Source organism: Callithrix jacchus, chromosome 7 (genome assembly GCF_049354715.1).
Source record: "Callithrix jacchus isolate 240 chromosome 7, calJac240_pri, whole genome shotgun sequence".
Taxonomy (NCBI): Eukaryota; Metazoa; Chordata; class Mammalia; order Primates; family Cebidae; genus Callithrix; species Callithrix jacchus.
In genome coordinates, this window is record NC_133508.1 from 132,022,014 (window position 1) to 132,041,293 (window position 19,280).

At 41.1% G+C, this 19,280-nt stretch overlaps 1 protein-coding gene and 1 non-coding gene across 4 annotated transcripts in view; one reads left to right on the plus strand and one right to left on the minus strand.

Moving 5' to 3' along the window:
- ARHGAP29 (Rho GTPase activating protein 29) overlaps window positions 1-19,280 on the minus strand; it is a 108,202-nt gene that overhangs the window by 10,183 nt on the left and 78,739 nt on the right. For 2 of the 3 annotated variants that reach the window (XM_017974961.4, XM_035252201.3), the window contains exon 23: window positions 9,888-10,703. The exons of the other annotated variant lie outside the window; for it this stretch is intronic. In XM_017974961.4, coding sequence (XP_017830450.1) covers window positions 10,693-10,703 — 11 coding nt within the window. In that variant the 3' untranslated portion in view covers window positions 9,888-10,692. Of the gene's footprint in view, window positions 1-9,887; window positions 10,704-19,280 lie in introns of those variants that run through there. 3 annotated transcript variants of the gene reach the window in all.
- On the plus strand, window positions 1,263-1,365 carry LOC118143514 (small nucleolar RNA U13). The gene has a single exon (XR_004727716.1). It is a non-coding gene; the product is annotated as a small nucleolar RNA U13 (small nucleolar RNA).

The window sequence follows — 19,280 nt, forward strand, 5'->3', positions numbered from 1 at the left end:
GGAGCTGAGCAAGGTCTAAATTTTTACTGAAAAATTTTTTTTTTTTGCCATGGAGTTTCACTCTTGTTGCCCAGGGTGGAGTGCAATGGTGCAATCTTGGCTCACTGCAACCTCTGCCTCCCAAGTTCAAGCAATTCTCCTGCCTCAGCTGGGATTATAGGCATGTGCCACCACACCTGGCTAATTTTGTATTTTTAGTAGAGATAGGGTTTCTCCATGTTGGTCTGGCTGGTCTCGAACTCCCGACCTCAGGTGATTTGCCCACATCAGCCTCCCAAATTGTTGGGATTACAGGCATGAGCCACTGTGCCCAGCCTGAATTTTTTTTGAGACACCTTGATCCAAGGCTAAAAACCTTGTGTCTTCTGAAAAAAAGAATGAATGTCAATTAATTTTTTACAAACCAAACTTGAAGGATATTTAATTAATAACCAGTGTGACTGAGTTCATAGATGCATAATCTTGTAAATCAATAAACAGCTCACTAAAATTTGCTGAGTGAGAGATAGAAGCAAAGTGCTTAGAACAGTATCTGACTTAATGATTTCTCAATACAGGCCGCTATGTTATTAAAATCAGCATTTCTTGCAGTGTACATTAGGTCATGGGATAACAGAAAAATCACAGCCTGAGAAGCCAAACTGGCCTACGTTGACATCCTGACCAATCCAAATGACTTAACCTTCCTTGGCTAGTTTCACCATGGGCAACATGGAAATATTCTGGATTCTTTGGAATAACACTTGCAAAACTTGTCTTAATTTTCATTTTCTCTATTTCTGCCGTTACTCTCATTAGGAGTTCTTGTAAGAAGCGGTTTACATACAGGCAAACTTACAGGTCTAGCCTTTACCTTTGACTTTTGAGTACAGAACTCAAGGTGGCTAGCTTCACAGTTGGGTTTCAGAGGAAGTGGATTAGGAATTTTTCCCAGACATTTGACATTTTGGGGAAGAATAATGTTTTGAGCTCTTGGTCTTCGAATAGGCATATAATGTCGAAAGCAAGCAAGCAAGCAAGCAAGAGAGACAGAAGGAGAGAAAGAAAGGGTTTGTCAATTTATGTACCCAAACCAAATTTGTATGACAAAGAAAGCCTGACTGACTGGACAGATAAAATCACTTTCAAATGATAGGTTGTATAATTTTTTAAACAAATTATTCTCAGTCTAAAAGATACATAGAAAGTAGTGAATGCTTCTTTCTGCTTAGCAGAAAGAAAACCTACAGATCACTAAAGTTATATGAAAGGTACACTTTGAGGACCTTTTGTAGTTCATAAGCATGATGATTGGGTTTCACGCTCATGTGTAAAATGTGCCTCCCTCAAACCTTGTTACAACATCAGCACATTACCCATGTGACATGAGGAAAAAGGTACACTTCGAGTAATGTACAGGCGCAATGGCTCAAGCCTGTAATCCCAGCACTTTGGGAGGCCGAGGTGGGTGGATCACGAGGTCAAGAGATCGAGACCATCCTGGCCAACATGGTGAAACCCCATCTCTACTAAAAATACAAAAAATTAGCTGGGCATGGTGGTGCGTGCCTGTAATCCCAGCTACTCAGGAGGCTGAGGCAGGAGAATTGCCTGAACCCAGGAGGCGGAGGTTGCGGTGAGCCGAGATGGCGTCATTGCACTCCAGCCCGGGTAACAAGAGCGAAACTCTGTCTCAAAAAAAAAAAAAAAAAAAAAAGAAAACTTGCTTCCTTGAAGATCTGTTTACAAAAACGTGAGCATTTTCATAGGATAAATTCAAAGAAGTGAAGTAGCTGGGTCAAAGGACTATCAAGATTTTAGTAGGCAAACACTGGAAAATTAACCTCAGAAAAGTGACACTAACCACATTTATGTTACACACCAACCACATGTATGTGTGCTCTGAATCCTAAGGATTTTGCCAACTCAATTTGCTTTTGAGTTACACTCAACCCACAGTGAGAGCATATCACATTAGATGACTTAGATGCTCTCCATATCTGATCAGCTAATAAAGTATAACATCCATTCTGTGAAATGAAGGCTGAATGCTTTTATTTAAGTTAAAAATGCCATTTTCCCCCATCTACTGCCAGATTTTCTTTAGTCTGTAGTCTGAACCTATGGTCCATGTTTTCTTACTCAGAACTCTTGGTTCTTTATGCTTTTTTGCTGTGTCTATCCTAAAAAATTTCCAATTCCAGGAATGTTCCAGCCCTCCACTCTCCTACCTTCCTGTTCGCTGCTAACAAACATCCAACAACTCTGTGGCTTGACACTGTCCTGACTTTGAGCTGCAGCCGGCCTTGAGCACCAGGGCCCATCAGAGTCACTTTTCGGTCATTGCCTTGCCTAACCTTCTTCCACACCTGGGACTGCTGGCCCCTCTTCCCTAGGCTCCAAGGCTTTTTTGATTTGCTTACCCAGGACCTCCATATATTTGTAGACCATTCTTCTTTTTTTTTTTTTTTTTTTTTTTTTGAGACAGAGTTTCCCTCTTGTTACCCAGGCTGGAGTGCAATGGCACCATCTCGGCTCACCGCAACCCCTGCCTCCTGGGTTCAGGCAATTCTCCTGCCTCAGCCTCCCGAGTAGCTGGGATTACAGGCACTTGCCACTATGCCCAGCTAATTTTTTGGTTTTTTTTAGTAGAGACGGGGTTTCACCAGGTTGACCAGGATGGTCTCAATCTCTTTACCTTGTGATCCACCCTCCTCGGCCTCCCAAAGTGCTGGGATTACAGGCTTGAGCCACCACGCCCGGCCTATCTGTAGACCAGTCTAAGGGACTCGGTTCCTTGCAGTTGGACTAAAAGCACCAACATATATTCTTAAATTTTTGAGGAAAAACTTAGAGCATAATGGAGAAGAGCACAGACTCTAAAGCCCAGTTGCCTGGGTCCCGGCTCAGATCTGCCTGCCACTTAAGCACTGGGCTAGGCAGTCCCTCTGTCCCATGTGCCTTCATCTGTGAAAAAAGACTCCTACATGTATCTGTGTGGTCTAAATGATCTACTAAGAAAAGTGCTTAGAATTATTTAGTATATAGTAAACACTAGAAAATGACATTTATTATTATGATTCCTAATCAGAAGCCCTAGATCATAGGACAGCAAAATAAGTACAGATATAGAAATCAGACTGGGTGCACATCCTGACTGAACAATTGGGCATGATTTGGGCATATTATTTGGGCAACTAAGTTTAGCTTGTTGGACTCTGTGTCCAACCCAATGGTAATATCACATTTATGTTTCTAGCAGGACAGGAGACTGGAAACCCAGAACAACAGCCCAGTGATCCTGGCAGGGAGTTGAGACCACAGGATGTAAGCTATGTCAGCAAAGGGTATTTGTGTATCAAAGCATGTCTGAAAGCAGCCCGGCTGGGAAGGTGTATTTACTTCCTTTCCCCAAAACTATTTTTCTTCACAGTATGCTTAAAGGTGATTGCCCTGGTCTGAATGCATCTCTCCAAAATTCATACGTGGAAAGTTCCTTGCCAATGTGATAGTATTAAGAGGTGGGGCCTTTAGGAGGTGAATAGGTCATGAGGGTATTATCATCCCCACAAATGAGATTAATGCCCTTGTAGAAGAGGCTTCACACAGCCATCAGCCCCTTTTGTCCTTCTGCCTTTCACCGTGTGAAGACATAGCATTCACCCTTCTGCCATGTGAGGACACAACAGTAAGGTGCCATCTTGGAAGCAGAGAACATGCCCTTGCCAAACACCAAATCTGCTGGTGCCTTGATCTTGGACTTCTCAGCCTCCAGAACTGTGACACATAAATTTCTATTGTCTGTAAGTTATCTAGGCTGTGGTATTTTGTTATAGCAGCAAGAACAGACTAAGACAGTGGTCACCTAGTTTCTGCTTTGAGTGTGTTCCTAATGACTGACAGATCACAAGGTCACATGTTCCATTTTGAACTATCTAACTGCAAAATGGTCCTTTATATAAAGCAGAAACGTGCCTCTCTATTAATCTTAGCTTTTGATCATATCTTTCCGCAAAGGAGCAAACAAATAATCTAATTTTAATCCCTATTTGGTTGCATAATTTGAGGACAGCTGTCACGTCCCCAATTTTCCTCTTTTCAGAAGAGGCATCTCCAGCCTTCACCCAGTCATCATGTGACTTGGTCTACAGATTTTGGTCCTTCCCTACCTTGTCCAACCCTAGCCTCACCTTTCCCAATTCCACATTCACAATATGTCACTAAAATGTTGTTAATTATAGTTCTTCTACATTTCTTGAAGAAGTTCTTAGCGCTCCATCATCACTGCCAACTGATATATGTTTATATTCTTCTTAAATTATACTTTTAATTGTTACACATTATACTTCAAAACTAATCTGACCAATGACGACTTCAATGTAATTCCAAGAGAGCCTGGTAACATTGGGGAAGCTCTGAACAGTACTGGACACATTATTTTATGAGGAGGCTTATCTGATAAAAGCTTAGCCCAATAAGTTCATGAGCTTTAAAAAAAATCCTTCTTCAGCATCAAACTTAGAAGAAAGTGGTGAGGAAAGAAAAGACCTATTCAATGAATAACCAAAAGAATGTGTAACTTAACACAACCCACTAAACTCACTCATGCTAGAAAAATATTTGTCTTTATCACATGAAGTCTTACAGGATCCCAAAATAATTTAGGGCTTTCTCTAGATTAGGCATTAATTTCTGGAGCTAGCTAGAAGCACTTCTTACAAAGCTAATCACAAGTATTCTGTTAAATATTTAGGTTCACATCTCCAGGGTCTCCCTTGAATGGTGCTAGTTTTGCAGGAGGCAACAAAGTTTGACAATCAATCTGCAAACCTCATTGCTGGGTGGACGATTTTGTCTAACTTTAGATCCAAGGCATTTATTTAAATAAATAAATTTCTATAATATGTAGCATGCATAGTTTAAAAAAAAAAAAACTTGGATTTTTAGAGATGAGTTAAATCCGATGGTGTCTTTCCCAAGGGCTGAGATCCTAGGAGTAAGGGATGTAGCCAGGAAGAATAGGACTGGAATAATCTGTGGTATAAAGTGAAAAAGAAAGAATGTCAAAGTAAAAAGTAACTTAAAACAAAGAGACATAGTTCAGGTACTACCTCCTCCTTTTAGCTGTATGGCAAGTCTTTGAAGCCACTAAGACAGAGTTCAAAAACCTACTCTGCCTCTCTGAGGATCAGGAGACAGACTATATCAAAATGCCTCAAAACACATTTGCAAAATACTTAGCAAGAATAAATAAGCCTGGGTTGAATGTATATATCAACTTGGGAGAGAACTGCCATCTTTGTAATACTGCACCTTTCAATCTACAAAAATGATATATTCTTCCATTTATTTAGTTATTTAATTTATGCCAAAAATATTCAGGTGTACATTTCTACACATCTCTCCATCGATTTCCTAGGTATTTGATGTTATAATGTTATTTTAAATGATATTTCATAAATTCTATTTCCTATTTGATTGGTGTTAATATATAAGCGACTTTTGAATACTGAATTTTAAGCAGTTTTTTTCTTAAATTTGCCTACCAATTCCAATTCCAATAGGTTATAAATGCTTTTAAATTTTTTACATAATAATTATATCATTTGCAAACAATGACTATTTTATTTCCTCCTTTCCAATCTAAACTTGATGATTGTGGATTTGTCCATTTTTCCTTTTAGCTGCTAGTTTAGGGAAGTCATATCTACAGTTTTTTTAAGAGTTTTTTTTTTTTTTTTTTTTGAGACGGAGTTTCCCTGTTGTTACCCAGGCTGGAGTGCAATGGCGCAATCTCGGCTCACCGCAACCTCTGCCTCCTGGGTTCAGGCAATTCTCCTGCCTCAGCCTCCCGAGTAGCTGGGATTACAGGCACTCGCCACTATGCCCAGCTAATTTTTTGTTTTTTTTTTTAGTAGAGACGGGGTTTCACCATGTTGACCAGGATGGTCTCGATCTATTTACCTCGTGATCCACCCACCTCGGCCTCCCAAAGTGCTGGGATTACAGGCTTGAGCCACCATGCCCGGCCTGTAAGAGTATTTTTAAAAATCATACATAGCTGTTGGATTTTATAAAATTTTTTTTTATTTATTGAGGTAGCTATATTTTTCTCCCATTAAGAAAATTAATGTGGCAAATTACATTGACTGATTTTTCAAATGTTAAACCACTTTTGCTCACACAAGAAGTAACCTCACTTGGTAGTAATATACAATTTTTTTTTTTCAGATGGAGTTTCACTTTTCTGCCCAGGCTGGAGTGCAATGGGGTGATCTCAGCTCATTGCAACCTCCGCCTCCCGGGTTCAAGCGATTCTCCTGCCTCAGCCTCCCAGGTAGCTAGGACTACAGGCACGTGCTACCATGTCTGGCTAATTTTTGTATTTTTAGGAGAGAGAGGTTTCACCATGTTGGCCAGGATTGTCTCAATCTCCTGACCTTGTGATCTGCCTGCCTCAGCCACCCAAAGTGCTGGGATTACAGGCGTGAGCCACCTCACCTGGCCACAAATATTTTAATGTACTGTGAGTTGCTTTTCTGTATATTGTGATGTCTTTGTCGGGTTTTGGCATCAAGGTGAGAATGAACTTACAGAGTTTGGAAGTATTCTCTTTTTTTATTTACTAGAAGAATTTGCATAACATTGGGTAAAGCCTTCCTTTAAATGTTTGAAAGGATTCACTGGTGAGGCTTTACATTTTCTTTGTGGAATTGTCTCAAATAACTGATTCAATTTCCATTAGTAAAAGGGGACTCTCCAGATTTTTTGTCAGTTTATTTTGTTCTTAATTTTATTCTTATTCAAATTTTCAAATTGGTGTTATGTTGTTCATTATATCATCATATCTTTCAATGTTTGGAGAGTCTCTAGTAATATTATTTTCATTCCTGATGTTATTTTTTCCTTGTTTTTATTAATTAGTCTTACTAGGGTTAATCAGTTTTCTTAATCTCTTCAAAGAATCAATTTTCAGCTTTATTATTTTTCTTTAATTTTGTTTTGTCTTACTGATTTCTGTCTTATCTTTATTTCCTTTGTTCTGTGTCCTTCAGTTTTGATTTGCCATTCTTCTTGCTTTTTTTTTTTTTTTTTCAGGAGTCTCACTCTATGCCCAGGCTGGAGTGCATTGTTGCGATCTTGGCTCACTGTAACCTCTGCCTCCTGGGTTCAAGCGATTTTCCTGCCTCAGCCTCCTGAGTAGCTGGGATTACAGGTGCATGACTCCATGCCTGGCTAATTTTTGTATTTTTAGTAGAGACAGGGTTTCACTGTGCTGGCCAGGCTGGTCTCAAACCCCTCAGGTGATCCACCCACCTCGGCTCCCCAAAGTGCTGAGATTACAGGCGTGAGCCACCGAACCCAGCCTCTTCTTGCTTCTTAAGATAAAGTTCAATGAATTTTAACCTTTCAACCTTCTAAGACATGTAATGAAGGCTAAGAATCTCTCTCCAAGCATTGCTTTAGCTGCAGCCAATTTTTGATATGGCATATCTTCACTATCGTTCAATTTGAAATAGTTTCTAGTGTCTGTTACTTCTTCTTTGATCCATGGATCATTTAGAAGTGTGTTCTGTTTAATCTCCAGGCAGTTGAGGATTTTCTAGTTATCTTTGTTACTGGTTTCTAGCATAATTTCTCTAAGGTCAGAGAGCATATTTTGAATAATTTCAACCCTCTGAAATGTTTTGAGGGTTTCTGTATGGCCTGCTTATTGTCAATTTTGGTAAAATTAAGCATGAGCTTCAATGAAATATGAATTTTGTTATGGTTGACAGCGTTCTCTGTATGTCAATTAGGTAAGTTTGTTAACTGTGGTCTTGATTTTTTTTTGTTTAATTTTTATTTTTGTCTGTTCAGAGGTGTGTTAAAGTAAACTTTATGATTGTGGATTTGTCCATTTTTCCTGTTTGCTGTCTATTTTTGCCTTATATATTTTGAAATGATCTTATTTTGAATTTTGAAATATTTTTTGTCAATTGACTTATTTGTCATTATGGAATATCTCTCTTTATCTCCAGTAATTCTCCTTGACTTAAAATCTGTGTTATCTGACATTAGTATGACTATACCAGTTTTTCCATTGGTTGCAAGGTATATCCTTTTCCATCTTTGCACTGTGCAAAAGTTTATACCTTTATTTAAGCTGTGTCTCTTCTAGACAGGATGTAGATAGATTTTGTTTTTTTCCTACTCCAACAACAGTAGGTTAATGGTCAGAATGTTTGGTCAATTTTCATTCAATGTGATTACTAATTTAAGCATGTTTATACCTACCATCCTACTATTTACTTTCTGTTTAACCCAGTTTCATTTACCTTTTTTCTTCAGTCTTGCCTTTCTTTGAATTACCCCAGTTTCTGTTTTCCCCTCTTTTGGCTTCTTTTTGATGTTTCAAAACACATCTTGATAAATGTAATATGAATTATTATTTTCAGCACTTTCTTGATGGTGCTAGAACTTAGTCATACTTTAACTCCAGTTTTTTGCCTTTTCCATTATGGCTGTCATGTATTTTGGTGCTGCATAAATTTTACACTTCTCATTATTAGTATTGTTTTTAACAGTCGATGTTCATTTATATTGACCTTTTCTAGAGGTCTTCATCCTTTTCTTCATTTCTGTATTTCCATCTGGGATTATTTTCCTTGTATCTAATGACCTCGCATCAGTTTCAATTAATGTAAGGCTTCTGGTAATTAATTCTCCTTTTTATCTGAAAACATCTATATTTCACCATAATTTCTGAAGGATATTTTTACTCTAGATAAAATTTGGGGTTGACAGACCCCCCTCCCCAGTACTCTAGAGAGGTCTCCTAGGTAATGGGGTTTAAATGCTTCCTTGCTGACATTCATAACAATGACGTAATAGAAATACTGCCATTGCGGGCCGGGGAGGTGGCTCACGCCTGTAATCCCAGCACTCTGGGAGGCCGAGGTGGGTGGATCACGAGGTAAAGAGATCGAGACCATCCTGGTCAACATGGTGAAACCCCATCTCTACTAAAAATACAAAAAATTAGCTGGGCATGGTGGCGCGTGCCTGTAATCCCAGCTGCTCGGGAGGCTGAGGCAGGAGAATTGCCTGAACCCAGGAGGCGGGGGTTGCGGTGAGCCGAGATGGCGCCATTGCACTCCAGCCTGGGTAACAAGAGCGAAACTCCGTCTCAAAAAAAAAAAATACTGCGATTGCTTAATTCAGTGATTTTAGATTTTCAGCACCTAGAAACATCTCTTTCACTTTAAATTCAAAGGCATAGACTTAGGATCAGAGCTTGAAAGGATTGTACATCTATCCCAATTTCCTACCTAATAATAATCCTGGTAGATGGTTACTGTTTTTGACTTAACACTTCCCAGTTTTGAGGGAATTCACCAAATCACAAGATAATGTATCTAAAAACAGTCCTAATCATAAATGGCTTCCTTCTAGAGTACTAAGATGAAACCTGCCAACCTTTACCTCCTGTCCAAAGGAGCAAGGAAGCTGGGAATCCTTGTTTTCACTTATGCTGTTTGTCCCCAGGTTCCCATGTGAAGCATCCATTTCTCTACCCCTCCCAACTCCACATTCACAGTGGGTCACTAATCCCTGTCAATTGTGTTTCTAAAAATAAACTGGAATTTAGGTCATCATCCCCACACAGGATGGCTTAATGTAGGGCCTATTTCCTCACCTGGATTGCTGACCATTTTCCTAATTATAAGTAGAAGCTAAGTGATCTCCTTCAAGCTCTATTCTAATGCTTACGTCTTCAACAGCTCACCATCATAGCACTGTTTTCTAAACTGTTCTTCTGGGACAGAGGGTGGAGGGGTGGACTTGTTAATTCTGTCATCTGCTATGTTGTTCTCTCATTAACAAAATTTAACCTACAAAACTCACTGCGACCCAGAACAACTTCAGCAAGTTTAGACACAAAAGTTTTAATTAAACTAATAAACTTTTATATATACACAGTAAAAATGACATTGGAATTGGGATGTGATAACTCTAATCTTCAATACCCTTGCAACTAGAATGAAAAACATACAGTCTAAAAGCATATGATTTATAGCAGTTTCTGGCCTAAAAGTGAAGATGAAGGAACTTAGAAATGATACAGAATTTATAATAAAGACACCTGAGTTGAAGTCTTATTACCCTTTCTTGTTAGGTATAAAACCTATAGTAAGTTATGTAACCTCTTTGAAGTCTATTTGCTTGTCTGAAAAAGCAGTCAGGGTTTTCCATAGGGACAGAACTAATAGGATACACACACACACACACACACACACACACACACAAAGAAGTTCATTAAGTATTGATTTACACAATCACAAGGTCCCACAATAGGCTGTCTGCAAGCTGAGGAGCAAGAATAGCCAATCCGAGTCCCAAAACTGAAGAGTTTAGAGTCCGATGATCGAGGGCAGGAAGCATCCAGCACAGGAAAAAGATGTAGGCTGGGAGGCTAGGCCAGTCTCTTCTTTTCATGATTTTCTGCCTGCTTTATATTCTCTGGCAGCTGATTAGATGGTGCCCTCCAGATTAAGGGTGGGTCTGCCTTTCCCAGCCCACGGACTCAAATGTTAATCTCTTTTGGCAACACCCTCACAGACACACGCAGGATCAATACTTTGTATCCTTCAATCCAATCAAGTCGACACTCAGTATTAACCGTCACAAGTTCACCCCTTGTCAACTCGAACCCATACACATCTTCTGAGATCATATATAACCTTCAAATAAAGACAATAAAAAGATCATAATTACACTTAACATAATACAACTATCCTTCATACAACCAGAAACCCACCAGTTCCCAACCCAAATACTATTACATAAAGTTAGCACTACTAAATGCTGATATGAAGTCAATAAATCTCATGCCACATGATAAAGGAAAAGGAAATAAAATATATTTTCTTAGTATAAGTGTATACATTCACAAACATGTTTTTAGCAAAAGAAGGAGGAAATACTCATGACAATTACAGTCGCTGTTCTGCAATGGTCACTTGGTCATAACGGGTATTGGTGACTATCTATTCTTTATTCCCTTTGCCTGCAGCAAGCACCTCAGCAGGTTGTGGTTTTGTTCCCTGGTGGAGTGACACAAATCTCATTCCTGAAGGGTCTGGGCCATTTGTCCTGCCTGTATTGGACTGTTGTCGTTTCCCATTGACCTGAATCACAGGGCATGACTATACTAAGGGACATCGTAATAAATCTCCTGTATTCCATACATACTCTTCCTTACCTCTGTTGTGGAGTAGTGACTGATTTCATGTTGGTAGTCTGGGTCAAGCACTCCAGCCAATACCGTAACTCCCTTCTTAGCCTTTTGACTTAAAGATAGGAGGAGCCCAAAGTGTCCAGGTGGCAATCTTAACTTCCAGTTTATGAATCACTTTTGTCTCCTAGTGGCAGCGTTTCTCCCTCTGGAACTAAGACCTCTAGGCTAGCAGAATGTAATGTCATGGGAACAGGAAGCAATGATTTTGCTAGTGGGTCACTAGGGGTGATGGTGAGTGGTGCCACTTCCACTTCCACCCCTCGATTCCTGGACCCATGAATCCTGGCTATGGGAGAAACAGTACCATATATTGGACGCTGATTGAGAACATACATGGCCTTCTGGAGAACTGTAAAGTATTATCACCTAGTTGGTGTTGTCATTGTGACTTCAAAAGGCCATTCCACCATTCTGTTAATCCATCTGCTTCAGGATAATGGAGAATATGGTAATATCAGTGAATTCCATGAACGTGAGCCCACTGCTGCACTTCTTTAGCTGTAAAGTGAGTGCCTTGGTCAGAGGCAATGCTGTGTGGAATACCATGATGGTAGATAAGGCATTCCGTGAGTCCATGGATAGCTGTCTTGGCAGAAGCACTGCATACATGATAGGCAAACCCATATCCAGAGTTAAAAGTCTATTCCAGTGAGGGCAAACCTCTGCTTTTTCCATGATGGAAGAGGTCCAATATAATCAACCTGCCACCAGGTAGCTGGCTGATCACCCCAAAAAATGATGCAATATTGAGGGCTCAGTGTTGGTCTCTGCTGCGGGGAAATTGGGCACTCAGCAGTGGCTGTAGCCAGGTCAGTCTTGGTGAGTGGAAGTCCATGTTGCTGAGCCCATGCATAACCTCTATCCCTGCCACGATGGCCACTTTGTTCATAGGCCCATTGGGCAATGATGGGGGTGGCTAGGGAAAGAGGCTGAGTGGTGTCCACAGAATGGGTCATCCTATCCACTTGATGATTAAGATCCTCCTCTGCTGGACCGGGCGCAGTGGCTCACGCCTGTAATCCCAGCACTTTGGGAGGCCGAGGCGGGTGGATCACGAGGTCAAGGGATCGAGACCGTCCTGGTCAACATGGTGAAACCCCGTCTCTACTAAAAATACAAAAAAAACTAGCTGGGTATGGTGGCGCATGCCTGTAATCCCAGCTACTCAGGAGGCTGAGGCAGGAGAATTGCCTGAACCCAGGAGGCAGAGGTTGCGATGAGCCGAGATCACGCCATTGCACTCCAGCCTGGGTAACAAGAGTGAAACTCCATCTCAAAAAAAAAAAAAAAAATCCTCCTCTGCTGAGGTCACCATTGGTGAGCACTCACATGGGATACAAATATCTTCACAGTTTTGGCCACTCAGAGAGGTCTATTCACATACCTCTTCCCCAAATTTCTTTGTCACCAGTATTCCAATCATGATTCTTCCAAGTCCCTGACCATCCAGCCAAACCATTGGCTACAGCCCATGAATCAGTATATAAGTGCACATCTGGCCATTTCTCCTTCTACACAAAGTGCACAGAGAGGTGCACTGGTGAAAGTTCTGCCCACTGGGAAGATTTCCCTTCCCTGCTGTCCTTCAGGGATGTCCTAGAAAGGGGCTATAGTGCTGCAGCTGTCCACTTTTCGGTAGTGACTGCATATGGTGCAGAACCAGCTGTGAACCAGGCCCTACACTGCTTTTCCTCTGTCAAATGATCATAGGGAACTCCTCATGTGGTCATTGATGCAGCCTAGGTGAGAGAAGGCAGGGTAGCAGGAATGGAGACTATGGGCATTTGAGCCACTTCCTCATGTAACTTACTTATGCCTTCAGGTCCTGCTCTGGCCTGGTCATGTGTATACCACTTCCATTTCATGATAGAGTGCTGCTGTGCACAGCTCACTTTATGGCTAGCTGGGCCAGAAAGCACCCAGTTCATGATAGGCAGTTCAGGTCGCATGGTGACTTGATGACCCATGGTTAAACATTCAGTTTCCACCAAAGCCCAGTAACAGGCCAAAAGCTGTCTCTCAAAAGGAGAGTAGTCATCTGCAGAAGATGGCAGGACCTTGCTTTAAAATCTTAGTGGCCTCTGCTGTGATTCACCTCTGAAGGTCTGCCAACGGTTCCAAACAGCATCCCTATCTGCCACTGACACCTCAAGCACCACTGGATCTGCTGGGTCTTATGGCCCAAATGGAAGAGCAGCCTGCACAGCAGCCTGGACCTGTTGCAGAGCCTTCTTCTGCTCTGGAGTCCACTCAAAACTGGCAGCCTTTTGGGTCACTTGACAAATGGGCTGGAGTAACACACCCAAATAAGGAATGTGGTCTCCAAAATCCCAACAGGCCCATTAGGCATTGCGCCTTTCTTGGTTATAGGAGGGGCCAAATGCAGCAACTTAACCTTCACCTTAGAAGGAATATCTCTTCTTTTTTTTAAGGTGGAGTCTCGCTCTGTCACTCAATCTGGAGTACAGTAGCGTGATTTTGGCTCACTGCAACGTCCACCTCCTGGGTTCAAGCAATTCTCCTGCCTCAGCCTCCTGAGTAACTGGGACAATAGGTGTGTGCCACTGCACCCAGCTACTTTTTAATATTTTTAATAAAGACAGGGTTTCACCATGCTTGCCAGGCTGGTCTCGAGCTCCTGACCTCGTGATCCACCAGCCTCAGCCTCTCAAAGTGCTGGGATTACAGGCATGAACCACCATGCCTGGCTAGAAGGAATATCTCAACAGGCCCCATACCACTGAACCCCTAGAAATTTTGACTGAGGTAGAAGGTCCCTGAATTTTAGTCAGATTTATTTCCCATTCTCTTGCACACAAATTTACCAATAAGTCCAGTGTGTCTGCTACTTCTTGCTCACTGGATCCAATCAGCATAATGTCATCAAGGTAATGGGCCAGTGTGATATCTCATGGAAGCAAAAAGCAATCAAGGTCTCTCTGAATTAGATTATGACACAAAGCTTGTGAGTTAATATACCCCTGAGGTAGGACAGTAAGGGTATATTGCTGGCCTTGCCAGCTAAAGGCAGATTGCTTCTGGTAGGCCTTATGGACAGGAATGAAGAAAAAGGCATTTGCCAAGTCCATAGCTGCATTCCAGGTACCAGTAGATGTGTTAATTTGCTCAAGCAATGAAACCACCACTCCCCTGCAACTGGAGTCACCACTTGGTTAAGCTTATGATGATCCAGTGTCATTCTCCAAGAGCCATCTGTCGTCTGCATAGACCAAATGGGAGAGTTGAGCAGGATGTGTTGGGAATCACCACCCCTGCATCTTTCAAGTCCTTGATGGTGGCAGCAATCTTCGCAGTCCCTCTAGGGATGTGATATTGTTTTTGATTTATGATTTTTCTAGGTAGAGGCAGCTTTAATGGTTTCAGTTTGGCCTTTCCCACCATAATAGCCCTCACCCTACCAGTCAGGGAGCCAATGTGGGGGTTCTGCCAGCTGCTAAGTATGTCTATGGCAATTATGCATTCTGGCACTGGGGAAATAACCACAGGATAAGTCTGGGGACCCACTGGACCCACTGTAAGTTGGACTTGAGCTAAAACTCCATTAATTTTCTGATCTCCATAAGCCCCTACTTTAACCGGAGGACCACAGTGATGCTTTGGGTCCCCTGGAATCAACTTCAGCTCAGAGCCAGTGTCCCCAGAATGTCTGATCATTTCCCTTTCCCCCGTTTAGTTACCCTGGTAAAAGGCCAGAGATCTCTTTGGGGAAGAATGGGAAAAAGATTCACTGTATAAATTGTCAGTGGGTCAATTAGTGGGTCCTTTCTCAAGGGAACCTGGCCTCCCCTTCGTTCAAGAAGTTCTGGGTCTGTAAACTGGCTCAAGTCTGGAAATTGATTGAGGGGCCATGATTCTTTGCTTTTATAATTCAAATTAGTCTTTTGTCCATTCAACCTAGAAATTTTCTGTTTGAATAAATTAAGTAGGAATGCAGTAGCCTTCCTATCCATTTCACTTCTAGGAACACCATGATTAATTAGCCAATGCCAGAGCTCTACACAAGTCAGGCTATTCTGATTGCCGCTTTGCCTCTGCTATTACTATGGTAGCTACGCCCACCTTGCCTTTGATGGTTGAGTGTCACCACTTGGTCCCTGCCACCTCAGGATCCAATTATTTCCAGTGTATTTAAATTTTATAGTTGAGTGACTTCAGTTTCCATCATTAGATCTGACATACAGAGAAGAGCAATTATAGATAGGCCTCTTCAAAGATGTAGGTGCTGCCCTTACAGATCTATTCCACAACTCAGTGTCCCTAGTTTCATCAGGGTCCTCCCACATGTTCCCCTTCCAAGTTTCAGGGTCCCATTCTTTTCCAATCAATGTCCTCACTTTAGCAGTAACGCCTGGTAAGACTGTGCATGGTGTTTGTTGTTACAAGTCAGTCACTCACATAATAATAGCTTGAAATAGTTTTCCCACAGCTTCAGCTCTTTCTCTACAAGAGATACTCTCATTCAGGGCACTCTTAGCAGATCTGTGGCTCTTTATCTTCTTCTGAAGCCAGAATCCCGAATCCCTGAGTTCATAATTTTCTTTCATCACTTTGTCCACTGAGCTTGGGAGCAACCAACCAGCTTCATTATGTTCCTTGGTTCTCTGCATATGGTCAAAGGTATTATGTATAGAGTCACTAAACTCCTTGCCTCTCACGAATGAAGAATCAGGAGTGTCAAATGCATTTATTTTGCATAACACTCTAAACAGTTCACAGCAAGGACTATCAGTGTTCTCCATACTATTAAAAGTAGAGTCCTTAGCATTTTTGGATCTAATCATATTAAGCAGCCGACTCCAAAAACCCCAAAACCAACAAAAGAACTCCACCCTTAATATTCTGTTCCTCTAGAACCACTTCCAGTACCAAAATCTGCATTAGGGTTCTCGGGGGCAGAGCTAATAGGACATATATATATGTATATATGTGAACTAATAGGATATGGAGAGTTTATTAAGTATTAACTTACACAAGCACAAGGACCCACAAGAGGCCATCTGCAAGCTGAAGAGCAAGGAGAGCCAGTCCAAGTCCCAAAACCGAACTTGGAGTCTGATGTTCAAGGGCAGGAAGCATCCAGCACAGGAGAAAGATGTAGGCTGGGAAGCTAGGCCAGTGTCTCTTTTTTGCATTTTTCTGCCTGCTTTATATTTGCTGGCGGCTGATTAGATGGTGCCCCCCAGATTAAGGGTGGATCTGCCTTTCCCAGCCCACGGACTCAAATGTTAATCTCTTTTGGCAACACCCTCACAGGCACAACCAGGTTCAATACTTTTGTATCCTTCAATCTAACCAAGTTTACAGTATTAACTATCACACCTGCCTAAGTAAAGATTAAATGAGATGATCACCACAACACTTATTTTGTTGTTGTGTTTTTAAAAAGTGGGCTGGGTGCGGTGGCTCATGTCTATAATCCCAGCACTTTGGGAGGCAGAGGCAGGCGGATCACTTGAGGTAGGGAGTTTAAGACCAGCCTGGCTAATGTGGTGATATCCTGTCTCTACTAAATATACAAAAATTAACTGGGTGTGGTGGCAGGCGCCTATAATCCCAGCTACTCGGGAGACTGAGGCAGTAGAATCACTTGATCCCAGGAGCAGGAGGTTGCAGTGAGCTGAGATCACACCACTGCACTCCAGCCTGGGTGACAGAGGGAGACTCTGTATTAAAAAAAAAAAAAAAAAGTGAATGAAGGGCGGGGTGTGGTGACTCACACCTGTAATCCTACAACTTTAGGAGGCCGAGGCAGGCCGACCATTTGAAGTGAGGAGTTCAAGACTAGCCTGGCCAAAATGGTGAAACCTTGTCTCTACTAAAAATACAAAAATTAGTGGGTGTGGTGGAATGCACCTGTAATCCCAGCTACTCAGGAGGCTGAGGCAAGAGAATTGCTTGAACCAGGAAGGCAGAGCTTGCAGTGAGCCAAGGATCGTGCTACTGCACTCCTGCCTGGATAACACAGCGAGACTTCATCTCAAAAACAAAAAAAGGGAATGAAGAAAAAAATAAGTTTCAATATAACATTGTTCATAGTAACAAAAAAACTGAAAGCAACCTAAATGCCCATCAACAGTGGGATTAATATACTGCAATATAAATACCCAGTGAAATACTTTAGTTTTTAAAAAAGAAAAAATATAGTTAAAATTGTATAGTTTTTTTTTTTTTGCCAAGGAATGATTAACATAAAAATCAAGATAGTGGTTACATCGGCTTCAAGAAGAGTCAGGCGTGTGATCAGGAAGGGGCATCCTGGTGGTTCCTTAATGTCCTATTAGGGGTGTTGGGGGCAAGTGGGAATTCATTTTATAGTCATTCTTTAAATGATACGTGTATATGTACACAATTCTGCATTTATGACTCAGTTTTAAAACAAAAAAGTATTTAAAACTCTCATTGAATCTTAATTGTGTGAGTTATTTATCTGTACTTGCAGATGAAGAATACGTAGACCTTGGTTCACCATCCTAATCTCCTGTGTTGAACCGTAACACATTCTGATTTTTTTGGAAACTACTAGATGAACTCTTACAACTTTGATGAAAATAATTGGATACAGAAAATTTTTTATTTTGCTAGGTAATCTCAAAAAGCAAATTTCTGGTATAAAATGAAATGACCTACAGAGAATTTGGCAGATGGCAATGATTGTATGTTGGGTCTGTGTCTGCAATTGTAAATAAGATCTTGCCATTCTTATAGTCAGGCTGTGTTATAGTCATCCTGATCTTGAAATTTCGGTGCTGTATTAAATTATCAATGAGCAATGCCTCATTGATCTCATTTCCAATTCTGTTAACACTATAAAAGGAAGACTTACAATATCCTGTAGTGAATAGGCAGGACCGTATCCAGACACCTGAGACACGTTTTCATGTGATGTACAGCTTTTTGTTAGTTGTAAGCTGAAGATGAACTCAGATCAAACTTATAACCCAGAAGCATAGCCAATTAGTCATTTAATGTATTTTCCAAACCGCATGCTATTTTATGTATGCAGAGTAGATTGGTTGAGTGTGAGGACACTTAAAAGAATGTACTATGATATAGTTATTGTAAGAAGTGTTAATATTTAAAAATGTGTTACAACCAAGACCAAAAAGGGGAGAACCATAATTCAGTATTTTCTATAAATTTCATAAATGTCTGTGTTTTAACATTCCTGGTAAATATGTATAACTGTACATTTTAAAACTTTCTCTGGTAAATTCAGTAAGTATTCAATAATTGCTCATTATCAAAAGGTTGTGAATTTGTCTCTCTCCCTTCCAGCCCGATGACAGGAGCCTAAGATTCCGATGGTATGCTCAGGACTGACATCACCACATCAGGACTGACACGTCAAGGATTCAGCTGCATGGTCCAGGCTGGGGAGGATGTCAGGGATTGTTGTGGTCAGGACCGATGCAGCTATGACTGGGGATTTATTTGACATATTTGGACTAGGTGTGATGAGACAGCAGCTGGCATTGTCAATAGGTTGAGGGAGGGAGGAAGAATGAACTAATTATTTGTTTAGGATTATGAGTCAGGTTTCTATGAAAGAAGGACGTTACGAAGATGGAAGGGAAGACTAAAATTAACCCCAAAGGATTGAAGGTGTCAATGTGAACTCAGTTTTCAATACGTATGTATGTAAATACATATAGAAGTAGGTGACTATTCTAACATGTGTGTAGACACATGTTTTTCTTTGAGCTGTTAACCAACAGGGCAGTGAGCCTGTCTCAGGTCTTCATTTCCATATACCATTCCCCATTTAAAGAAACCAGGGCGCCTTGGAAAAATGGCTAATTTTAGACCTGGAGTAGGGAGTAGGAAAAAGTTTAAGATGAGCTTATAAAAAAAAATAAGAGCTGAAAAAGTAATGAGGCAGAAGCCAGCTGTGTTCCTTTGAGACGAGAGACTCCCGAAAACCAAATCTGGGAAAATTTCAGCATGAAAATGAATGACAGTAATACACTGTAACCTACTGAATAAACTGGGCATTCATGAG